The 19,509-nt window shown below is 46.3% G+C and overlaps 1 protein-coding gene across 1 annotated transcript in view; it reads right to left on the bottom strand.

Annotated features, from left to right (window-relative positions):
- LOC147123754 (dedicator of cytokinesis protein 2-like) overlaps window positions 1-19,509 on the bottom strand; it is a 1,461,504-nt gene that overhangs the window by 1,113,069 nt on the left and 328,926 nt on the right. The window contains exon 13 of the mRNA XM_085975685.1: window positions 9,610-9,735. Coding sequence (XP_085831811.1) covers window positions 9,610-9,735 — 126 coding nt within the window. The remainder of the gene's footprint in view (window positions 1-9,609; window positions 9,736-19,509) is intronic.

Raw genomic sequence — 19,509 nt, 5'->3', positions numbered from 1 at the left:
AATTCGTTAATAAATACAGTGAATAGTTGAGGCCCCAACACAGATCCCTGTGGGACTCCACAAGTCACATCCTGCCAATTAGAGTACCTGCCCATTATCCCTACTCTCTGTCTCCTGCCGCTCAGCCAATTTCATAACCAGGTCAATAATTTGCCTTCAATTCCATGAGATTCAACTTTAGCTAAACGTCTCTTATGAGGGACTTTATTGAATTCCTTCTGGATGTCCATATAAATAACATCCATAAACATTCTCCTGTCCACTACTTTAGTCAGCTCTTCAAAAAATTCAATCAGGTTCGTCAGGTATGACCTTCCTTTCACAAATCCATGCTGGCTCTCTATGATCAGCTGAAAATTTTCAAGGTGTTCAGTCACCCTATCCTTAACTATAGACTCTAGTGATTTCCTGACAAACAGATGTTAGGCTATAATTTCCTGGTTTCCCTCTCTCACCTTTCTTAAATAGCGGAGTGACATGTGCAATTTTCCAATCTAAAGGGACGGTTACTGAATCGAGAGAAATTTGATAGATCATAGTTAGGGCAGCTGCAATGTGCTCACCTACTTCCTTTAAACATTCGGATGGGAACCATCTGGTCCCGGGGATTTGTCACTCTTTAGTGCCATTATTTTCTTCATTACTGTTAATTTGCTTGTGCTAATTTTGGTGAGTCCCTGTCCCTGATTCAATATTAGTTTCCTTGGGATTTCCAGCATGCTATCCTCTTCCTCTATTGTAAATACTGATGCAAAGTAATTATTTAGCATGTCTGCCATTTCCTTATTTTCATTTATAATATCACCATTATCAGTTTTTAAGGGGTCCTCATTGCTCTTCACCACCCTCTTTTTCCTAATATAATTGTAAAAAGTTTTTTGTGTTGATTTTGATATTCCTTGGAAGTTTGTTTCCTTACTCCCATGTTGTCGCTCTTACTAACTGTTTTGTGACCCTTTGCTGTTCTTTGTATCTTTCCCATTCGCCAGGATCTGTGCTAATTTTTTGCATTTTTGTATGCTTTTTCTTTTTAGTTTTATGTTCCTTACCTCTTCAGTCATCCATGGCTGTTTTCTTTTGACAAGTAGAGATCTTGCCACTTAGGGGTATAAACTGGTTCTGTATCACATTAAATTCTTTTTTGAACACCTCCCATTGATCTTCTGTCGTTTTACCCATTAACAGATTTGAACCAGTTCACTGTGGACAGTCGCTGTCTCATCACATTGAAGTCAGCCTCACCTAAATCAAGAATTATAATAGCTGTTTCGCATTCCTCCCTTTCAAACACAACTTTGAACTCAATCACAGATCATATCAACTCGCTGCGTAAAATATTTCTCCTCATCTCGCCTCTGGTTCTTTTGCCAATTACCTTAAATCTGTGTCCTTTGGTTAGCTAGCGTTCTGCCAGTAGAAACAGTTTTGCCATACTTACTCTATCAAAACCATTCATGATTTTGAACACCTCTATTAAATCACCCTTAACCTTCCCTGCTCTAAGAGAACAATCTCAGCTTCTCTAGTCTCTCCACATAACTGAAGTCCCTCATCCCTGGTACGATTCAAGTAAATCTCCTCTGCACTCTCTCTAAGGCCTTAGATCCTTCCTAAAGTGTGGTGCCCAGAATTGCACACAATACTCCAGCTAGGGTCTAACCAGTGATTTACAAAGGTTTAACACAACTTCTTTGCTATTATACACTATGGGGTCGATTTTCAATGACCCGTGGAGTCGGGATTGGAGGCGTGTGGGGGGTTTAAAGTACCGAATTCGGGGGTCCCGACACCATCCCGCCCCCAACCCGCCTCCATATATGTTTCATAGGAGGTGGGTACGTGCCCCGCACTGGGACCGGCCTACCCGAGGCGGGAAGGGGATTAGTGTCAATTAACTGCCTGTTAACAGGTAGTTAGCAGCCAGTTTTTAGCCTAATCCCTATTTTAAAGCTTGAAGTGTGGGATTCCCGACGGCTCCAAACCACGCCAAGTTAGAAGAGTCGGGCCATCAGGTTGAAGGACTTGGAGGGGTCGAGATGTCGGTGTTCAGGTGAGTGATGGGTGCATGAGTGCAAAGGTAAGTGTGTTTGCTGTGTCCAAAGTGTGTAAAGAAGTTTAAATTACCTGTACTTTTCAGCTTTCCTTCCTCTAGGTTTCGGGAGTCGATGATAAGAACATAAGAAATAGGAGCAGGAGTAGGCCAATCAGCCCCTCGAGCCTGCTCCACCATTCAATAAGATCATGGCTGATCTGATCCTAACCTCAAATCTTCTATCACTCTGCATCCACCCGAACCCATGTGATCTCCCAAGAGAGGCGAAAAACCAGATAAAAGACCCCATGGCCAATTTGGGAGAAAAAAATCTGGGAAATTCCTCTCCGACCCATCTAGGCGATCGAAATTCTTCCAGGAGATCACTCTGTCCCTATATTTTCTACAGTACTTACCTTCTGTAAAGGCAATCTCCACCCCAGCCAGGAACAGAAATAAAACCATCTCCTGAAATCTAACACAGAATTAGAACACAGTAGGAGCAGAACCAGGCTACACGGCCCCTGGGCCCACTCCACTACCCACAGGGCCATGACCATTCGAACCTAGACTCATGTCCAATTTCCTGCCCGCTCCCCGTAACCCTTAATTCCCTTTACCTCCAGGAAACTATCTATTTCTGTTTTAAATTTATTTAATGATGTAGCTTCCACAGCTTTCTGGGGCAGCAAATTCCACAAACCTACCACCCTCTGAGTGAAGAAGTTTCTCCTCATCTCAGTTTTGAAAGAGCAGCCCCTTATTCTAAGACTATGCCCCCTAGTTCTAGTTTCACCCATCATTGGGAACATCCTCACCGCATCCACCCGATCAAGCCCCTTCACAATCTTATATGTTTCAATAAGATCGCCTCTCATTCTTCTGAACTCCAATGAGTAGAGTCCCAATCTACTCAACCTCTCCTCATATGACCACCCCCTCATCCCCGGGATTAACCGAGTGAACCTTCTTTGTACTGACTCGAGAGCAAGTATGTCTTTTCTTAAGTTTGGACACCAAAACTGTATGCAGTATTCCAGGTGCGGTCTCACCAATACCTTGTACAACTGCAGCAATACCTCCCTGTTTTTATATTCCATCCCCCTAGCAATAAAAGCCAACATTCCATTGGCCTTCTTGATCACTTGCTGCACCTGCATACTAACTTTTTGAGTTTCGTGCACCAGGACCCCCAGATCCCTTTGTACTACAGTACTTTCCAGTTTCTTGCCATTAAGATAATAACTTGCTCTATGATTTTTCCTGCCAAAGTGCATAACCTCACACTTTCCAGTATTGTATTCCATCTGCCAAATCTCTGCCCACTTACTTAGCCTGTCTATGTCCCTTTGCAGGTTTTTTATGTCCTCCTCACTCACTACTTTCCGTCCCATCTTTGTATCATCTGCAAACTTTGATATGTTACACTCGGTCCCCTCCTCCAAATCGTTAATATAGATTGTAAAGAGTTGGGGACCCAGCACTGACCCCTGCGGAACACCACTAGTTACTGGTTGCCAATCTGAGAACGAACCATTTATCCCAACTCTCTGCTTTCTGTTAGAGAGCCAATCCTCCACCACGCCAGAATATTACCACCAATCCCGTGATTTTTTATCTTGAGCAATAATCTTTTGTGTGGCACCTTGTCAAATGCATTTTGGAAGTCTAAATACACTACGTCCACTGGTTCCCCTTTATCCACCCTGTATGTTACTTCCTCAAAAAACTCAAGTAAATTTGTCAAACATGACATCCCCTTCATGAAACCATGCTGAGTTTGTCCGATTAAATTATGTTTATCCAAATGTCCCGTTACTGTCTCCTTAATAATGGACTCTAACATTTTACCAACCACAGATGTTAGGCTAACAGGTCTATAGTTTCCAGCCTTCTGCCTACTACCCTTTTTAAATAAGGGTGTTACATTAGCAGTTTTCCAATCTGCCAGGACCTTTGCTGAGTCCAGGGAGTTTTGGAAAATTATTACCAATGCATCCACAATCCCTACCGCCACTTCCCTCAAGACCCTAGGATGCAAGCTATCAGGTCCAGGGGACTTATCCGCCTTGAGTCCCATTATTTTACCAAGTACCACTTCCTTCGTGATTTTAATTGTATTTAGTTCCTCCCCCCCTAGAGCCCCCTGTTTGTCCAGTGTTGGGATATTCTTAGTGTCCTCTACTGTAAAGACTGATACAAAATAATTGTTCAGTGTTTTTGCCATCTCCATGTTTCCCACCATTAATTTCCCGGTCTCATCCTCTAAGGGACCAACATTTACTTTAGCCACCCTTTTTCTTTTTATATAACTATAGAAACTTTTGCTGTCTGTTTTTATATTTTTTGCTAATTTACTTTCATAATCTATCTTCCCTTTCTTAATCAATCTTTTAGTTATTTTTTGCTGTCTTTTAAAGACTTCCCAATCTTCCATCCTCCCACTAGATTTGGCTACCTTATATGCCCTTGTTTTTAGTCGGATACTATCCTTAATTACTTTACTTAGCCACGGATGGCTATCTTTTCTTTTACACCCTTTTTTCCTCAGTGGAATATATTTTTTATTGGAAGTTGTAAAATAACTCCTTAAATGTACACCACTGATCATGTACCGTCTTACCCTTTAATCTATTTTCCCAGTCCACTCTAATCAATTCCGCTCTCATACCTTCATAGTCTCCTTTATTCAAGCTCAGCACGCTTGTTTGAGATCCAACCTTCTCACCCTCTAATTGAATATGGAATTCAACCGTGTTATGGTCACTCATTCCAAGGGGATCCTTTACTAGGACATTTTTAATTAATCCTGTCTCATTACACAGGACCAAATCTAAGGTTGCTTGCCCCCTGGTCGGTTCAGTTACATACTGCTCAAGAAACCCATCCCTAATACACTCAATGAACTCATCCTCAAGGCTGCTCTGCCCAATTTGATTTGTCCAGTTAATATGATAATTAAAATCCCCCATAATTATAGCTGTTCCCTTATTACAAGCCTCAACTATTTCCTGATTAATACTCCGTCCAACAGAGTTGCAACTGTTCGGAGGCCTATGGACTACACCCACTAGTGTTTTTTTCCCCTTATTATTCCTTATCTCCACCCAAACTGTTTCACTATCCTGCTCCTTTGACCCAATATCATTTCTCTGTATTATAGTGATTCCTTCCTTTATTAATATAGCCACCCCACCTCCTCTCCCTTCCTGCCTGTCCTTCCTGATTGTTAAATAACCTGGTATGTTTAATTCCCAGTCGTGGTCACCCTGCAGCCATGTTTCTGTAATGGCCACAAGATCATACCCATATGTCGTTATTTGTGCCGTTAACTCATTCATTTTGTTACGAATGCTACGTGCATTCAGATAAAGAACTTTCAAATATGTTTTGTAACACTTAGTTCCTGTTTTTTCCATTTTTAGTACTTTCCTTTTTACTCCATACATTCTGTCCCTTCCTGACACGTTCTGTTTTTTAATTCCTCCACTGCTACCTAAGTCTATGACCTTCTCTGTTGTCATTTCTATTATTTGCTCTCTGGAAACCTCCCCCCCACTAATTAGTTTAAAGCCCTCTCTACAGCCCTAGTTATATGATTCGCCAGGACTCTAGTCCCAGCACTGGCCAAGTGGAGTCCGTCCCAACGGAACAGCTCCCTCCTGTCCCAGTACTGGTGCCAGTGTCCCAAGAAGCAAAACCCATTTCTCCCACACCAGTCTTTGAGCCATGCATTTAACTCTTTAATTTTATTTATCCTAGCCAAATTCGCTCGGCAAATTCATCTAACCGGCACAGAAAGCAGAATGGCTGCGAACTGTCAAAAGTGACAGCCTGCAGCTTTCTGTGTTGGTGAGATTTCTAACTGAGTCTGTGTAGAAGGATTCTACATCAATTCTACCATTAATTTATATTACCATAGAAAGAATTGCAGAGATGCATTTAACGGGAAGCTAGACCAGTACATGCAGGAGAAAGGAATAGTTGATAGTTTGAGATGACTTATGGTGGGAAGAGGCTTGTGTGGAGCATAAACATGTTGGGCTGAATGGCCTGTTTTTGTGCTGTAAATGCTATGTAAATCTCTTCTGAAGGCGGTGACTGATGGCGGGTATGGTTCCATGGGCTGTGGTCTGGCTCCAGTACCTCCCTCAGGTGGTCACTCACAATGGGTAGTATATTAATGACTTGAACATGGGTGTCCGGGGCACGATTTCAAAATTTGCAGATGACACAAAACTTGGAAATATAGTGAACAGCGAGGAGGATAGTGATAGACTTCAAGACGACATAGACAGGCTGGTGTAATGGGCGGACAGGTGGCAGATGAAGTTTAACACAGGAAAGTGTGAAGTGATACATTTTGGTAGGAAGAACGAGGAGAGGCAATATATACTAAAGGGTACACTCCTAAAGGGGGTGCTTGAACAGAGAGACCTGGGCGTATATGTGTGTAAATCGTTGAAGGTGGCAGGGCAGGTTGAGAAAGCGGTTAAAAAAAGCATACGGTATCCTGGGCTTCATAAATAGAGGCATAGAGTACAAAAGCAAGGAAGTTATGATGAACCTTTATAAAACACTGGTTCAACCTCAACTGGAGTATTGTGTCCAATTCTGGACACCGCACTTTAAGAAGGATGTGAAGGCCTTAGAGAGGGTGCAGAAAATATTTACAAGAATGATTGCCGGGATGAGGGACTTCAGTTACGCGGTTAGACTAGAGAAGCTGGGCTTGTTCTCCTTAGAGCAGAGAAGGTTGAGAGGAGATTTGATAGAGGTGTTCAAAATCATGAGGTGTCTAGACAGAGTAGATAGAGAGAAACTATTCCCATTGATGGAAGGGTCAAGAACCAGAGGGCACAGATTTAAGGTGATTGGCAGAAGAACCAAAGGCGACATGAGGAAAAACATTTTTACTCAGTGAGTGGTTAGGATCTGGAATGCACTGCCTGAAAGGTTGGTGGAGGCAGATTCAATCGTGGCAGCTTTCAAAAGGGAGTTGGATAAGTACCTGAAGGAAAAAAATTTGCAGGGCTACGGGGAAAGGGCGGGGGAGTGGGACTAGCTGAAGTGCTCTTGCAGAGAGCCGGCACGGGCTCGACGGGCCGAATGGCCTCCTTCTGTGCTGTAACCATTCTAAGATTCTATGGCCTAGAAATTCAGTGGGCTGCGCCACCAGTTAGCGCCCAAAGAGGGCACTCAGTGGCTTTAGTGCCACTGGCCATACCTCCCACGATATTTAGCGGGGCGCTAATGGCGGCGTCAGCTTGTAGCGCTGCGCCGCCACTGATGACGTCATTGGTGTGCGCAGCGCCCCGCTCCCGCCCCGATCGCGATATTTGGTCGCGCCCGCCTCTGTAACGCCGGTCGCAAATCGCGACCGGTTCACAGGGCCTACCTGTGGCGGTAGTGGCGCAAATTAAGGTGGAGGTGCGGGGCGGCCATTTTTTCCAGTGGCCGCCTGCCAGCACCTCCTCGCGCCGCCCTCCCCGGCCTCCTGATCCACCCCCCGGGGAGTGCCGGCTGTGTCCCAAAAGCCCGGCACTTCTCCTCGGTGTCGGGCTCTTTTGCTGGCACTCGCGATCGGTGATCGCGCTGGTGCAGGCCCCTCCCCCTTAAGAAGGGGAGGAAGGCCTGCAGTACAGCAGCGCGCCGTGCCACAGCATGTGGCGCTGTGGCACGTAGCGCGGCGATATTCAGTTTGAGCGCCCCAAGCGGGACGCGGGGAGCCTCGAGCAGCGCCCCGAGTCCCTCTTGGGGCGCTCCCACTGAGTATCGGGAGGGCGCAAGCGGCTCTGGCCGGAGCGCAAATTCCGGCGCCCAGGCGAGCTTGGCGCCCCAAACGCGGTGCCACCGGATTTTTAGCCCCATGATTCTAAATGTGGAATCCTCTCTCCCAAAAGGCTGTTGACCGCAAGACAACTGGATCTTTCAAGACTGAGATCAAAATAATGTTGTTCGGTAACGGTATCAATGGATATGGAGCCAAGGCAAGTAAATGGGCTTGCGGTACAGAGCAGCCATGATCTAATTGAACGGTGGAGTAGGCTCGAGGGGCTGAATGGCCTACCACTGTTCCTATGTTTCTGTGTTCCTCTTAATATGAAGCCCAGGCATTGAGTGTCCACATGCTATTTTACACTGAGAAGTATCACAGCTGAGTCTGATTTCCTCCTGAAGTAATCCCACATAAGGCAATCCTTCAATTGGATAAGGATTGAAAGCTGGAACGCTGGCTGAATGTTTCCCTTCTGTAGCCCAGAGGATGCTCAGACCAATTGTAACACTTTCGCTACCAGCCAGGGGGAAATCAGCATGACTTGAGAAGCTGGGTTTGTTCTCCTTAGAGCAGAAAAGGTTAAGAGGAGATTTAATTGAGGCGTTCAAAATTATGAAGTGTTTTGAGTAAGTAAGGAGAAACTGTTTCCAGTGGCAGGAAGGCCACCAGAGGGCACAGATTTAATGTAATTGCCAACAGAACCAGGGGGTAGATGACATTTCTTTGAAACAGCGAGTTGTTGTGATCTGGAATGCACTGCCTGAAAGAGCGGTGGAAGCAGATTCAATAGTAACTTTCAAATTGGAATCATAGAGTGAAACAGCACAGAAGGAGGCCATTCGGCCGTTGAGCCTGTGCCGGCTCTTTGGTAGAGCTATCCAATTAATCCCACTCTCCTGTTCTATCCCTATAGCCCTGTAAATTTTTTCCCTTCAAGTATTTATCCAATTCCCTTTCGAAAGTTACTGTTGAATCTGCTTCCGCCGCCCTTTCAGGCAGCGCGCTCCAGATCACAACAACTCGCTGCGTAAAAAAATGTTTCCTCGTCTCCCCTCTGGTTCTTTTGCCAATCATCTTAAATCTGTGTCCTCTGGTTACCGACACTTCTGTCACTGGAAATAGTTTCTCTTTATTTACTCTATCAAAACTGTTGATGATTTTGAACCCCTCCATCAGTTCTCCTCTTAAACCTCTCCACTCTAAGGAGAACAACCCCAGCTTCTCTAGTCTCTCCACGTAACTGATTTGGATATATTCTTCAAAAGGAAAAATTTGCAGGGCTATGGGGAATGAGCGTGGAAATGGGACTAACTGAAGCTTCATCACCAATGCAGAGAAGGTGCAGCTAAAACTAACAGGGTATTTGGTTGTATTAATAGAAGAATATTAATTAAAGTATCTGGTCATGGTGCTCCGGCCATCACAGTGTGTGGGGCAGGCTTGATGGACCAGCTGGTCTTTTCCCACCCGTCAATTTTGTATGTCCGTTAACGGATCGCTCTTTCAAAGAGCTGGCACAGGCACGATGGACCAAATGGCCTCCTTCTGTGCTGCATGATTCTATCATTTTAGGACCGTCTCACTTGAACCTGGGACGGGACCGTTATGGTTGCCATGGCTCAAAAGACGTCCCATTCACTCATGCAATCTGAGTTTAATATCGAATTGAAAACATTAGGGCATAGTTAAGATGCACTTGAATCCCAGAGCTCGAACGTGTGGAGAATACTCATCCTGCAACTCTTAATTGGTGCAGGGATTAATTCAGCAGGATTAATCACGCTCGCAGTTTACAGACCTGGCATGATGATCTCAGGAAATCCCATTTTCCTTGCGACCACTGTGTTTCTGTCCACCAGGTGAGGGTGGTCCTTCAGAATCTGCTTCAGATCTCCTGCCAGTACTTTCATCGAGACCCAGAGACCTGTGAGAAGGGCAAAATTATGAGAGGTGAAAACCCCATAGGTCTGTCCGTCCCCGCATAATCTGTTTCACACAAAGGGTAGTAGAAATCTTCAACTCTTTCTTCCCACCCCTCCTCCTCCCAGAATGTTTTGGATGTGGGAGATCGGCAGACTTTTGTTAGGTAAGGGTATCAAGGGATATGGAATTAATGTGGGAAAATGGAGTTGAGGTGCAGATCAGCCATGATCTGATTGAATGGAGGAGCAGGCCGAGGGTATCAATGGTTTACTTCTGTTCCTAAAGTTCCTATCTGCCCTGAGTCAACAGCTGGAATGGATATTTAGGAGCGATGGTTGAAGCCAAGACAGAGGATCCATTTAAGAAACGGCTTTAATGGGAAGGTAGCAGGTTTGGTATTCTGGAAAGGTGAAATCAAATGGATTTGATGATCTTGGCTCTAAATTTCCACTGGGGTCTTTCCAGTCTCAGCCCAGTCGACCCTGCAAAGTCCTCCTCACCAACATCTGGGGACTTGTGCCAAAATTGGGAGAGCTGTCCCACAGACTAGTCAAGCAACAGCCTGACATAGTCATACCGTTCAGCCAATGTCCCAGACTCCTCCATCACCATCCCTGGGTATGTCCTGTTCCACCGGCAGGACAGACCCACCAGGGGTGGCAGCACAGTGGCATAGAGTCGGGAAGGAGTGGCCCTAGGAGTCCTCAACATTGACTCCGGACCCCATGAAGTATCATGGCTTCAGGTCAAGCATGAGCAAGGAAATCTGCTACTGATTACCACCTACCGCCCTCCCTCAGCTGATGCATCAGTGCTCCTCCATGTTGAACACCACTTGGAAGAAGCAGTGAGAGTAGCAAGGGCACAGAATGTGCTCTGGGTGGGAGACATCAATGTCCATCACCAAGAGTGGCTCGGTAGCACCACTACTGACCGAGCTGGCCGAGTCCTGAAGGACATAGCTGCCAGTCTGGGCCTGCAGCAGGTGGTGAGAGAACCAACACGAGGGAAAAACCTACTTGACCTCGTCCTCACCAAACTACCTGTTGCAGAAGCATCTGTCCATAGCAGTATTGGTAGCAGTGATCACTGCACAGTCATTGTGGAGACGAAGTCCCGTCTTCACACTGAGGACACCCTCCCTCGTGTTGTGTGGCACTACCACCATGCTAAATGGGATAGATTCAGAACAGATCTAGCAGCTCAAAACTGGGCATCCATGAGGCGCTGTGGGTCATCAGCAGCAGCAGAATTGTATTCCACCTCATGGCCCGGCATATCCCTCACTCTACCATTACCATCAAGCCAGGGGACCAACCCTGGTTCAACAACGAGTGTAGAAGAGCATGCCAGGAGCAGCACCAGGCATACCTAAAAATGAGGTGCCAACCTGGGGAAGCTGCAACACAGGACTACATGCATGCTAAAAAGCAGAAGCAGCATGCTATAGACAGAGCTAAGTGATCCCACAATCAACGGATCAGATCAAAGCTCTGCAATCCTGCCACATTCAGTCATGAATGGTGGTGGACAATTAAACAACTAACGGGAGGAGGATGCGCCATGAATATCCCCATCCTCAATTATGGTGGAGCCGAACACATGAGTGCAAAAGACAAGGCTGAAGCGTTTGCAACCATCTTCAGCCAGAAGTGCCGAGTGAATGATCCATATCGGCCTCCTCCCGATGTCCCCACCATCACAGAAACCCGTCTTCAGCCAATTCGATTCACTCCACGTGATATCAAGAAACGGCTGAGCTCACTAGATACAGCAAAGGGCCCCGACAACATCCCAGCTATCGTGCTGAAGACTTGTGCTCCAGAACTAGCCGCGCCTCTAGCCAAGCTGTTCCATCATCACAGCCCCAGAACATCGCTGCAGGAGTTCCTCAGGGCAGTATCCTAGGCCCAACCATCTTCAGCTGCTTCATCAATAACCTTCCCTCCAACATAAGGTCAGAGATGGGGATGTTTGCTGATGACTGCATAGTGTTCAGCGTCATTCACAACTCCTCAGATAATGAAGCAGTCCATACCCGCATGCAACAAGACCTGGATGACGTTCAGCTTTGGGCTGATAAGTGGCAGGTAACATTTGCGCCACACAAGTGCCAGGCAATGACTATCTCCAACAAGCGAGAGTCTAACCACCTCCCCTTAACATTCAATGGCATTACCATCGCCGAATCCCCCACCATCAACATCCTGGGGTTCACCATTGACCAGAAATTTAACTGGACCAGCCACATAAATACTGTGGCAACAAGAGCAGGTCAGAGGCAAGGTATTCTGCAGCGAGTGTCTCACCTCCTGACTCCCCAAAGCCTTTCCACCATCTACAAGGCACAAGTAAGGAGTGTGATGGAATTCTCTCCACTTGCCTGGATGAGTGCAGCTCCAACAACACTCAAGAAGTTCGACACCATTCAGGATAAAGCAGCCCGCTTGATTGCCACTCCATCCACCACCTTAAACATTAACTCCCTCCACCATCGGCGCACCGTGGCTGCAGTTTGTACCATCTACAAGATGCATGGCAGTAACTCGCTAAGGCTTCTTCGGCAGCACCTCCCAAACCCGCAATCTCTTCCACCTAGAAGGACAAGGGCAGCAGGCGCATGGGAACACCACCACCTCCAAGTTCCTCTCCAAGTCACACACCATCCTGACTTGGAAATATATTGCCAATCCTTCATCGTCGCTGGGTCAAAATCCTGGAACTCCCTCCCTAACAGCACTGTGGGAGTACCTTCACCACAGGGACTGCAGCGGTTCAAGAAGGCGACTCACCACCACCTTCTTAAGGGCAAATAGGGATGGGCAATAAATGCTGGCCTTGCCAGTGGCGCCCACATCCCAGGAATGAATTTAAAAAAAAGTCTCCCACCATTTCTCCGGGGTTTCTGCTGAAGTTTTTGTGGTAGATCAGGGCATCCCCCGCAGAAATTCAGGGACCTTGTGTGATGTTGTGAAGAAGGCGGCTTGTTGTTATGTCCTGGGTTATGTAGGAGGCCTAACAAGATTATAAAACACTGTTTGGGTGAAATTTTAATCTTGACCGTTCCCAGAGCAAAGCTTCATGCACTGGGATCATCTACCAGAAATTTAGGCTTGCGCCTAATTTGCAGGGTCCTGATATTCCCCTCCGCCTCTCCCCTCCCATTCATTTTAACCTTTGTTCCCTGCTTTTCCTGGTGTCTCCATGTCATTCATCTTCCTGGAGTCCAGCTAGAGATTGGCTCTCCAAGTCTTTATCAATGTAACTGCAATGTACGGGCGCAGCGAGCTGATAGGATGGATGATGTTTACTCCATTTTTGAATGGAGGTGCCAAACTTCGCCTTGACACCTCCTCTTCTGGCAAATCATCGCACAGGGTTGACTCAATGCCTTCAGGGTAACTGGGGATGTGCAATAAAGTCTGACTTAATTGTAGTGTATGTGCCTTTAAGAGCCCCATGTGTACTGTAAGCCTGTATATTGTGTTGTATCCGTTAGTTCCCCTCCAGACTTTGTTTAGTAAACACCTATGAAACCAACTCCTGTCTTCAGTGTCTCTATCAACACACAGACACAACAGTGGCGACGAAGTGGAAACGGACTTACCTGCAATTCGGCAGCACCTCAAGGACATCGATTCCTCTGGCGTCCAGAAGAATCAAGAAAGTGAAAGAAGCTGTGGTTTCGCCAGCTGGCCAAGCTGGTAGCAGGTACTGCGCTAATCCTTCCTGGGCGTCAGGCTGGGGCTCCAGCGGCTGGCTCTACAGCTGGGCCAAGCAGCGAAAGCGGAGGCAAGCAGTAACAGATGGGGAGGGAGCACTCGGGAGACGGCCGGCACTGCAAGCAGGTCGGCGTTCAGACCTAGAGAGAAAGTCCAGCGGGAACGAGTCTCCAACTGTAAATAAATAAATAAATAAAAGAACGGAAACCGCGGGAAACAGCGTTGTCATCGGCAGCAGCGGCGGGAAAGCGCGGGAAGCGCCATATCTTTTCTGCAGAAAAGAAAGAAAAGCGCGGGAAGCGCCATATCTTTTCTAAGATGCCTAAGTCTGGCAATATTGATGCTTTTGATAACGAGATAGAGGATTGGACCACATATGTGGAAAGAGTGGAGGTATATTGCACCGCAAATGGAATAGAAGATGAAAAAAAAGCTTCAGTACTGCTAAATCTAATGGGCGCAAAGACATACGGGCTGTTACGAAATGTAATCACTCCAGCCAAACCAAAGGACAAGAATTTTAAAGAAATTGTTGATACCCTACAGGAGCACTTAAACCCAACACCGCTGCTGATAGTGGAACGGTTCAAATTCTTCAAGAGAAATCAACACAAGAATGAAAGTAACGCTGATTACCTCACCGAATTAAGAAAGCTATCAAAACACTGCCAATTCGGGGCAGGACTAGCAGATTATCTTCGAGACAAATTCGTCTGCGGTCTCTTAAGTGAAGGAACACAGAAAAGGCTGCTTTCTGAAAAAGATTTAACACTGGACAAGGCTTTCAGTATGGCTGTATCATACGAAGCAGCTGCAAGAGGAGCTGCAGAGATACAACAAAAGACACAGGACTTCGGCACCCATGAAATGACACAGGGTTTCGAGAGATGTTGTCGCTGCGGCAGATCCACCCATGACCAGAGGGACTGCTGGTTCAAGGACAAAGCATGCAGGCAATGCGGAAAGATTGGACACATTGCACGGGTATGCCGATCTGGACAAAATAAATCCACAGACAGGAAAAAAAAATCAATAAAGGTACAGAAAGGTACAAATGATGATGGACAGTAGCTCCGAAGACCAGAAGAGCGATAGCGACGCCAAAGACAAGAGACTAAGCTGTCTCAAATTACATAATGTAATTGCCAAAGATGATTACCAGACCATTTGGGTTACCCTCACGATAGCAGGGTCCCCATTGAAAACATATACGGGGCAGAAAGTATACCCCAAAGGAAAAATAAAGGTGCCTGTTGTATACAACGGCAAGGAAATACAAAAGTTGTATTTATACATTCTACAAGATGGTGGCCCACCGCTGTTGGGACGTGAATGGATCAGGAAAATACGTTTAGACTGGCACTCCATTCAGGCACTGACGGTGACCAGTAAGAAAAAAAACGACGATGACGTCATACCTGAACGATTAAAAGACATCTTGGCCAACGCCAAAGAAGTGTTTCAAGAGAAACTAGGAACCTTGAAAGGCATCACCGCCTCAATAAAAGTGGAAGATGCAGCAATTCCCAAGTTTTTTAACGCAAGACCGGTGCCATACGCAATTCGTCCAGCAGTCGAGGCAGAGCTGGAGAATTTGGAAAATGCAGGCGTATTATCCAAAATAGATTGGAGCGAGTGGGCAACACCCATCGTTCCAGTCATGAAGAAAGCATTGAATAATGATAAATCTGAAGAACAGAGAAAAATTCGCATCTGTGGAGACTTCAAGGTGACAGTAAACCCGGTCCTTCACACGGTACAGTATCCTCTTCCGAGGATAGAAGATATTTTCGCCTCACTATCCGGAGGGAAACGTTTCACCAAAATTGACTTGGCACAGGCATATCTACAGATGGAGGTTGAAGAGGCCTCTAAAAAATCTCACGATAAATACACACAAAGGTCTGTACCAGTACAATCGACTGGTTTTTGGAGTAGCATCCGCTCCAGCTATCTGGCAAAGAGCTATGGAGCAAGTCCTGCAAGGGATTCCGGGGACTCAATGCTACCTAGACGGCATAATTGTAACAGGAGAAAACGACAACGAGCACCTTGCCAATTTGGAGCAGGTGCTCACTAGGCTGAGAGAACGGGGCCTACGAGCAAATCGCCCCAAGTGCGAATTTTTCCAAAATCAAATATCATATTGTGGCCACATAATTAATAAGGAAGGGTTGCATAAGTCGCCTGAAAAAATTGAAGCGGTCATAAAAGCCCCAGCACCTGAAAATGTTTCACAATTAAGGTCGTTCCTGGGATTAATAAATTACTATCATAAATTTTTACCGAACTTATCAACTCTTCTACACCCTCTTAATGAACTGCTACAAACAGGAGTAATTTGGAAATGGAGCGAAGACTGTAAACGTGCCTTCCATAAATGCAAAGACTTAATCACGTCCAAAGAAGTTTTGGCTCATTACAACCCATCACTGCCAATCAGACTGGCGTGCGATGCATCCCCTTACGGCATAGGAGCAGTATTATCGCATAAATTCCCTGATGGCTCGGAACGGCCGATAGCTTTTGCGTCACGCTCATTGAACTCAGCTGAGCGTAACTATGCCCAAATCGACAGGGAAGCACTCAGCCTGGTATGGGGAGTGAAGAAATTCAACCATTACCTACACGGACAAAAATTTACCTTGTTGACTGACCATCAACCCCTCATCTCCATATTCAACCCTAAATAGGGTGTTCCCATTATGACAGCGCAAAGGCTACAGAGGTGGTCCCTTTTTCTAGGGGCACACCAATACAACATAAAATACAAAGGATCAAAACAGCATGGGAATGCTGACGGTTTATCGCGCCTACCGTTGCCAATGGTAGAAGAGGCTTGATGTGTGGATCCAGAGTGGTGATTCCACCCAAACTCCAGGATAAAGTGCTAAAGGAGCTTCACGAGGGGCATCTGGGTGGAGTGAAAATGAAGAACCTAGCCAGAGCGTTTGTATGGCGGCCAGGTATCGATGGAGACATTGAAGAAATGACCAAGAGCTGCCTAGGATGCCAGAAGGTCCAAAACGCTCCACCCCAAGCCCCTCCACATCCATGGGAGTGGCCCTCATCTCCCTGGCAAAGGGTGCACATCGACTTTGCTGGTCCATTTATGGACTCAATGTTCTTAATCGCGGTTGATGCACACTCCAAGTGGCCGGAGGTAATAAAGATGTCCTCCACCACCACGGAAAAAACCATCACAGTATTAAAGACCATATTTGCCAGGAATGGGCTGCCGGAACAGATCTGTTCTGATAATGGACTGCAATTTGTGTCTGAAGAATTCAGGAAGTTCTTAAAAAACAATGGGGTTAAGCACTACACGTCCGCCCCATACCATCCCGCCACCAATGGATTGGCTGAAAGGTTTGTCCAGACCTTCAAGAAGGCCATAAAGGCCATGGGTAATGAAGACATAAAACTTCAGCACAAGGTGGATAACTTCTTGTTCGCATACAGGAATGCAACACATATGGTTACAAACCAAACTCCCGCCATGATGTTCTTCAATAGAAGCCTAAGATGCCCGCTGGGTTTGATCAAGCCCAACATCAGAAGGGACGTGGAGAACCGGCAATTTCAAGGCATGAATGAAAGGCCAACTAGAACCTTCCAGATAGGTCAACAAGTTTTGGCCCGGGACTACCGTACCGAGAAATGGCAGCCTGGAACTATCTGCACACGACTAGGACCACTGATGTATACCGTGGACATCGGAGAAAGCATAATAAGGCGCCATGCTGACCAAATCATAGAGTCATCCGAAAAGGGACAACCTACACCACAACTCTATACGCCTAACGATGAAGTAGAGATACCCATATCTACCTCCGATCCGGTGATACTGGAACCCGATGAACCCGACACTGGCCTTCAAGCCGAATCAGCCTTGCCAAAAGAACCTACTGCACCACCAGAAAGTACTACACCACTGAGGCGTTATCCGGACCGAGTCAGGAAGCCTCCAGAGAGACTGACTTATAATTAATTAACTGCAGCAATGTGTATATTATTTTTCTTGTAACATATAATTAATAATTACTTAAAATATTATGTACTGGTTGGCTAAAAGGGGAGGAATTGTAGTGTATGTGCCTTTAAGAGCCCCATGTGTACTGTAATGCCGGTAATGGCCACTCGGGCTATATAAGCCTGTATATTGTGTTGTATCCGTTAGTTTCCCTCCAGACTTTGTTTAGTAAACACCTATGAAACCAACTCCTGTCTTCAGTGTCTCTATCAACACACAGACACAACATTGCCAGCATTACCCATATCCCAACAACAAATGAGAAAAAAAGCTTGTAGTGTTAAAGAAAGAACTTGCATTTATGTAGCAACTTTCACGACGTCCCAAATGCTTCACAACCAATTAAGTCCTTTTGAAGTGTAGTCCCTGTTGTAATGTAGGTAAGGCAGTAGCCAATTTGCGCACAGCAAGATCCCACAAACAGCAATTAAATAAATGACTAGATAATCTGCTTTTTTGGTGGTTTAGGGATAAATGTCGGCGAGGACACAGGGAGACTTTCCCTCTTCTTCCAATAGTGCCATGGGATCTTTTATATCCACCTGAGAGAGCAGATGGGGTCTCAGTTTAACATCTCATCCAAAAGACGGCATTCCTGACAGTGTAGCACTCCCTCTGTACTATGCTCAAGTGCCAACATATAAGCCCAAGGGGGAGAAATTTGGTACCTTAGCCTCCAGGGGGGCACAAACGGGACACTATTAGCTTTGCGACCGGGCACGACGATAGTATCGAAGCCCGTGAAATTGAGGTGGAGGTTTGCAGTGGCGGTAACCACTAGCGCCACGGTCTCCTACGCCCGGAGATCGTGACATCTTTGCCGTGCACATTGTCCCGGTAGCGCCCCGGACCCGATCTTCGGTTCCACCCCCTGCAACATCACCGGGCGACGACACCGACAGCTGCAGGAGGCGTTGTTCGAAAGCTTCGGAGGCGCAAATAAAAGGGGATGTTGGCGCGGGTAGGAGAACGTTGTAAGTGATTATTTGCGATTGCTCCTGGGCCGCGATCAATCGGCCTGGCACTCTGCTGGAGGGCATGGGGCTGATCGGGCCGGCTCGCGACTGCCGTCGGGGACCGGCTGGCTGGTCCCAATGCAGAGCCTGCAGCGACGGCCCTCCCCTTTAAGGGAGGGAAGGAGCCTCGGATCACGGCAGCACTGCACGGGACATTGTGCAGCGCTGCACCACCACCGCCCTACCTGCGTCCTTTAGCGCTCCAGGAAGGAAGTGGAGCACTTGATTTAGCCCTCCACTTCCTTCTTGGAGCGCAAGCACCGAATTTTGAAAAAGCTGGGAATCATTAGCGCCTGGCACTAAGTTTCACAGATTTCAATAGTTAGCGCCCCCCAAACGGGGCAATAATGAATTTCTCCCCCCAAGGCCCCAGCTGTGGGACTTGAACCCACAGCCTTCTAACTCAGAAATAGGAGTCACTACCGCTGTACCAAGGCGAACACTTAGTGCTCTTTGCCATTATTCAATGTTACTGAAGAACTTTCCCTCAGGATATATTGCTGGGCAAATGTCACATTTAGGTCGCATTGCAGATAGGATGCACTTAAGGGGCTGAATGGCCTTTTTTATATTCTCAGCACAGAAAGAATGATGGTCTCCTGCCTCATTACTGTAGATAAATGTTCTGTGTGAAATGAGTTTGGGCAATGACATGAGTCTACAGCACAGAAGCGTTCTCTCATTTGACGCTAATGGGCCAAAAAATAATTGAAATAGCTATGGGCAAATTTGGGCTCTCAGTACAATAGAGAGAGAACATTAGAAATTGATGAGTGGCAGGAAGTTTGGTGTTTGACCTCCTGAAAGGCTCTTCCATTTCAACCAGTGAATAAAGATTGTTAGACTATAAAATCTGTCATAACAGAGCATCCATTAACAATTTGTTTTTAGTGTAAGTAAAACATTAGACATTTTAACTAGCAGTAGATGGTTATTGTCAATCAAACTCCATGCATCCTCACTGTGTTGAAATTAGGAATGGTTGCACTATCACCTGTTTAAAC

The sequence above is a fragment of the Somniosus microcephalus genome, chromosome 2, assembly GCF_052327205.1.
Source record: "Somniosus microcephalus isolate GS21.2 chromosome 2, FLI_Smic_1.0, whole genome shotgun sequence".
Lineage (NCBI taxonomy): Eukaryota > Metazoa > Chordata > Chondrichthyes > Squaliformes > Somniosidae > Somniosus > Somniosus microcephalus.
This window is presented reverse-complemented; position numbering and strand designations above follow the sequence as displayed.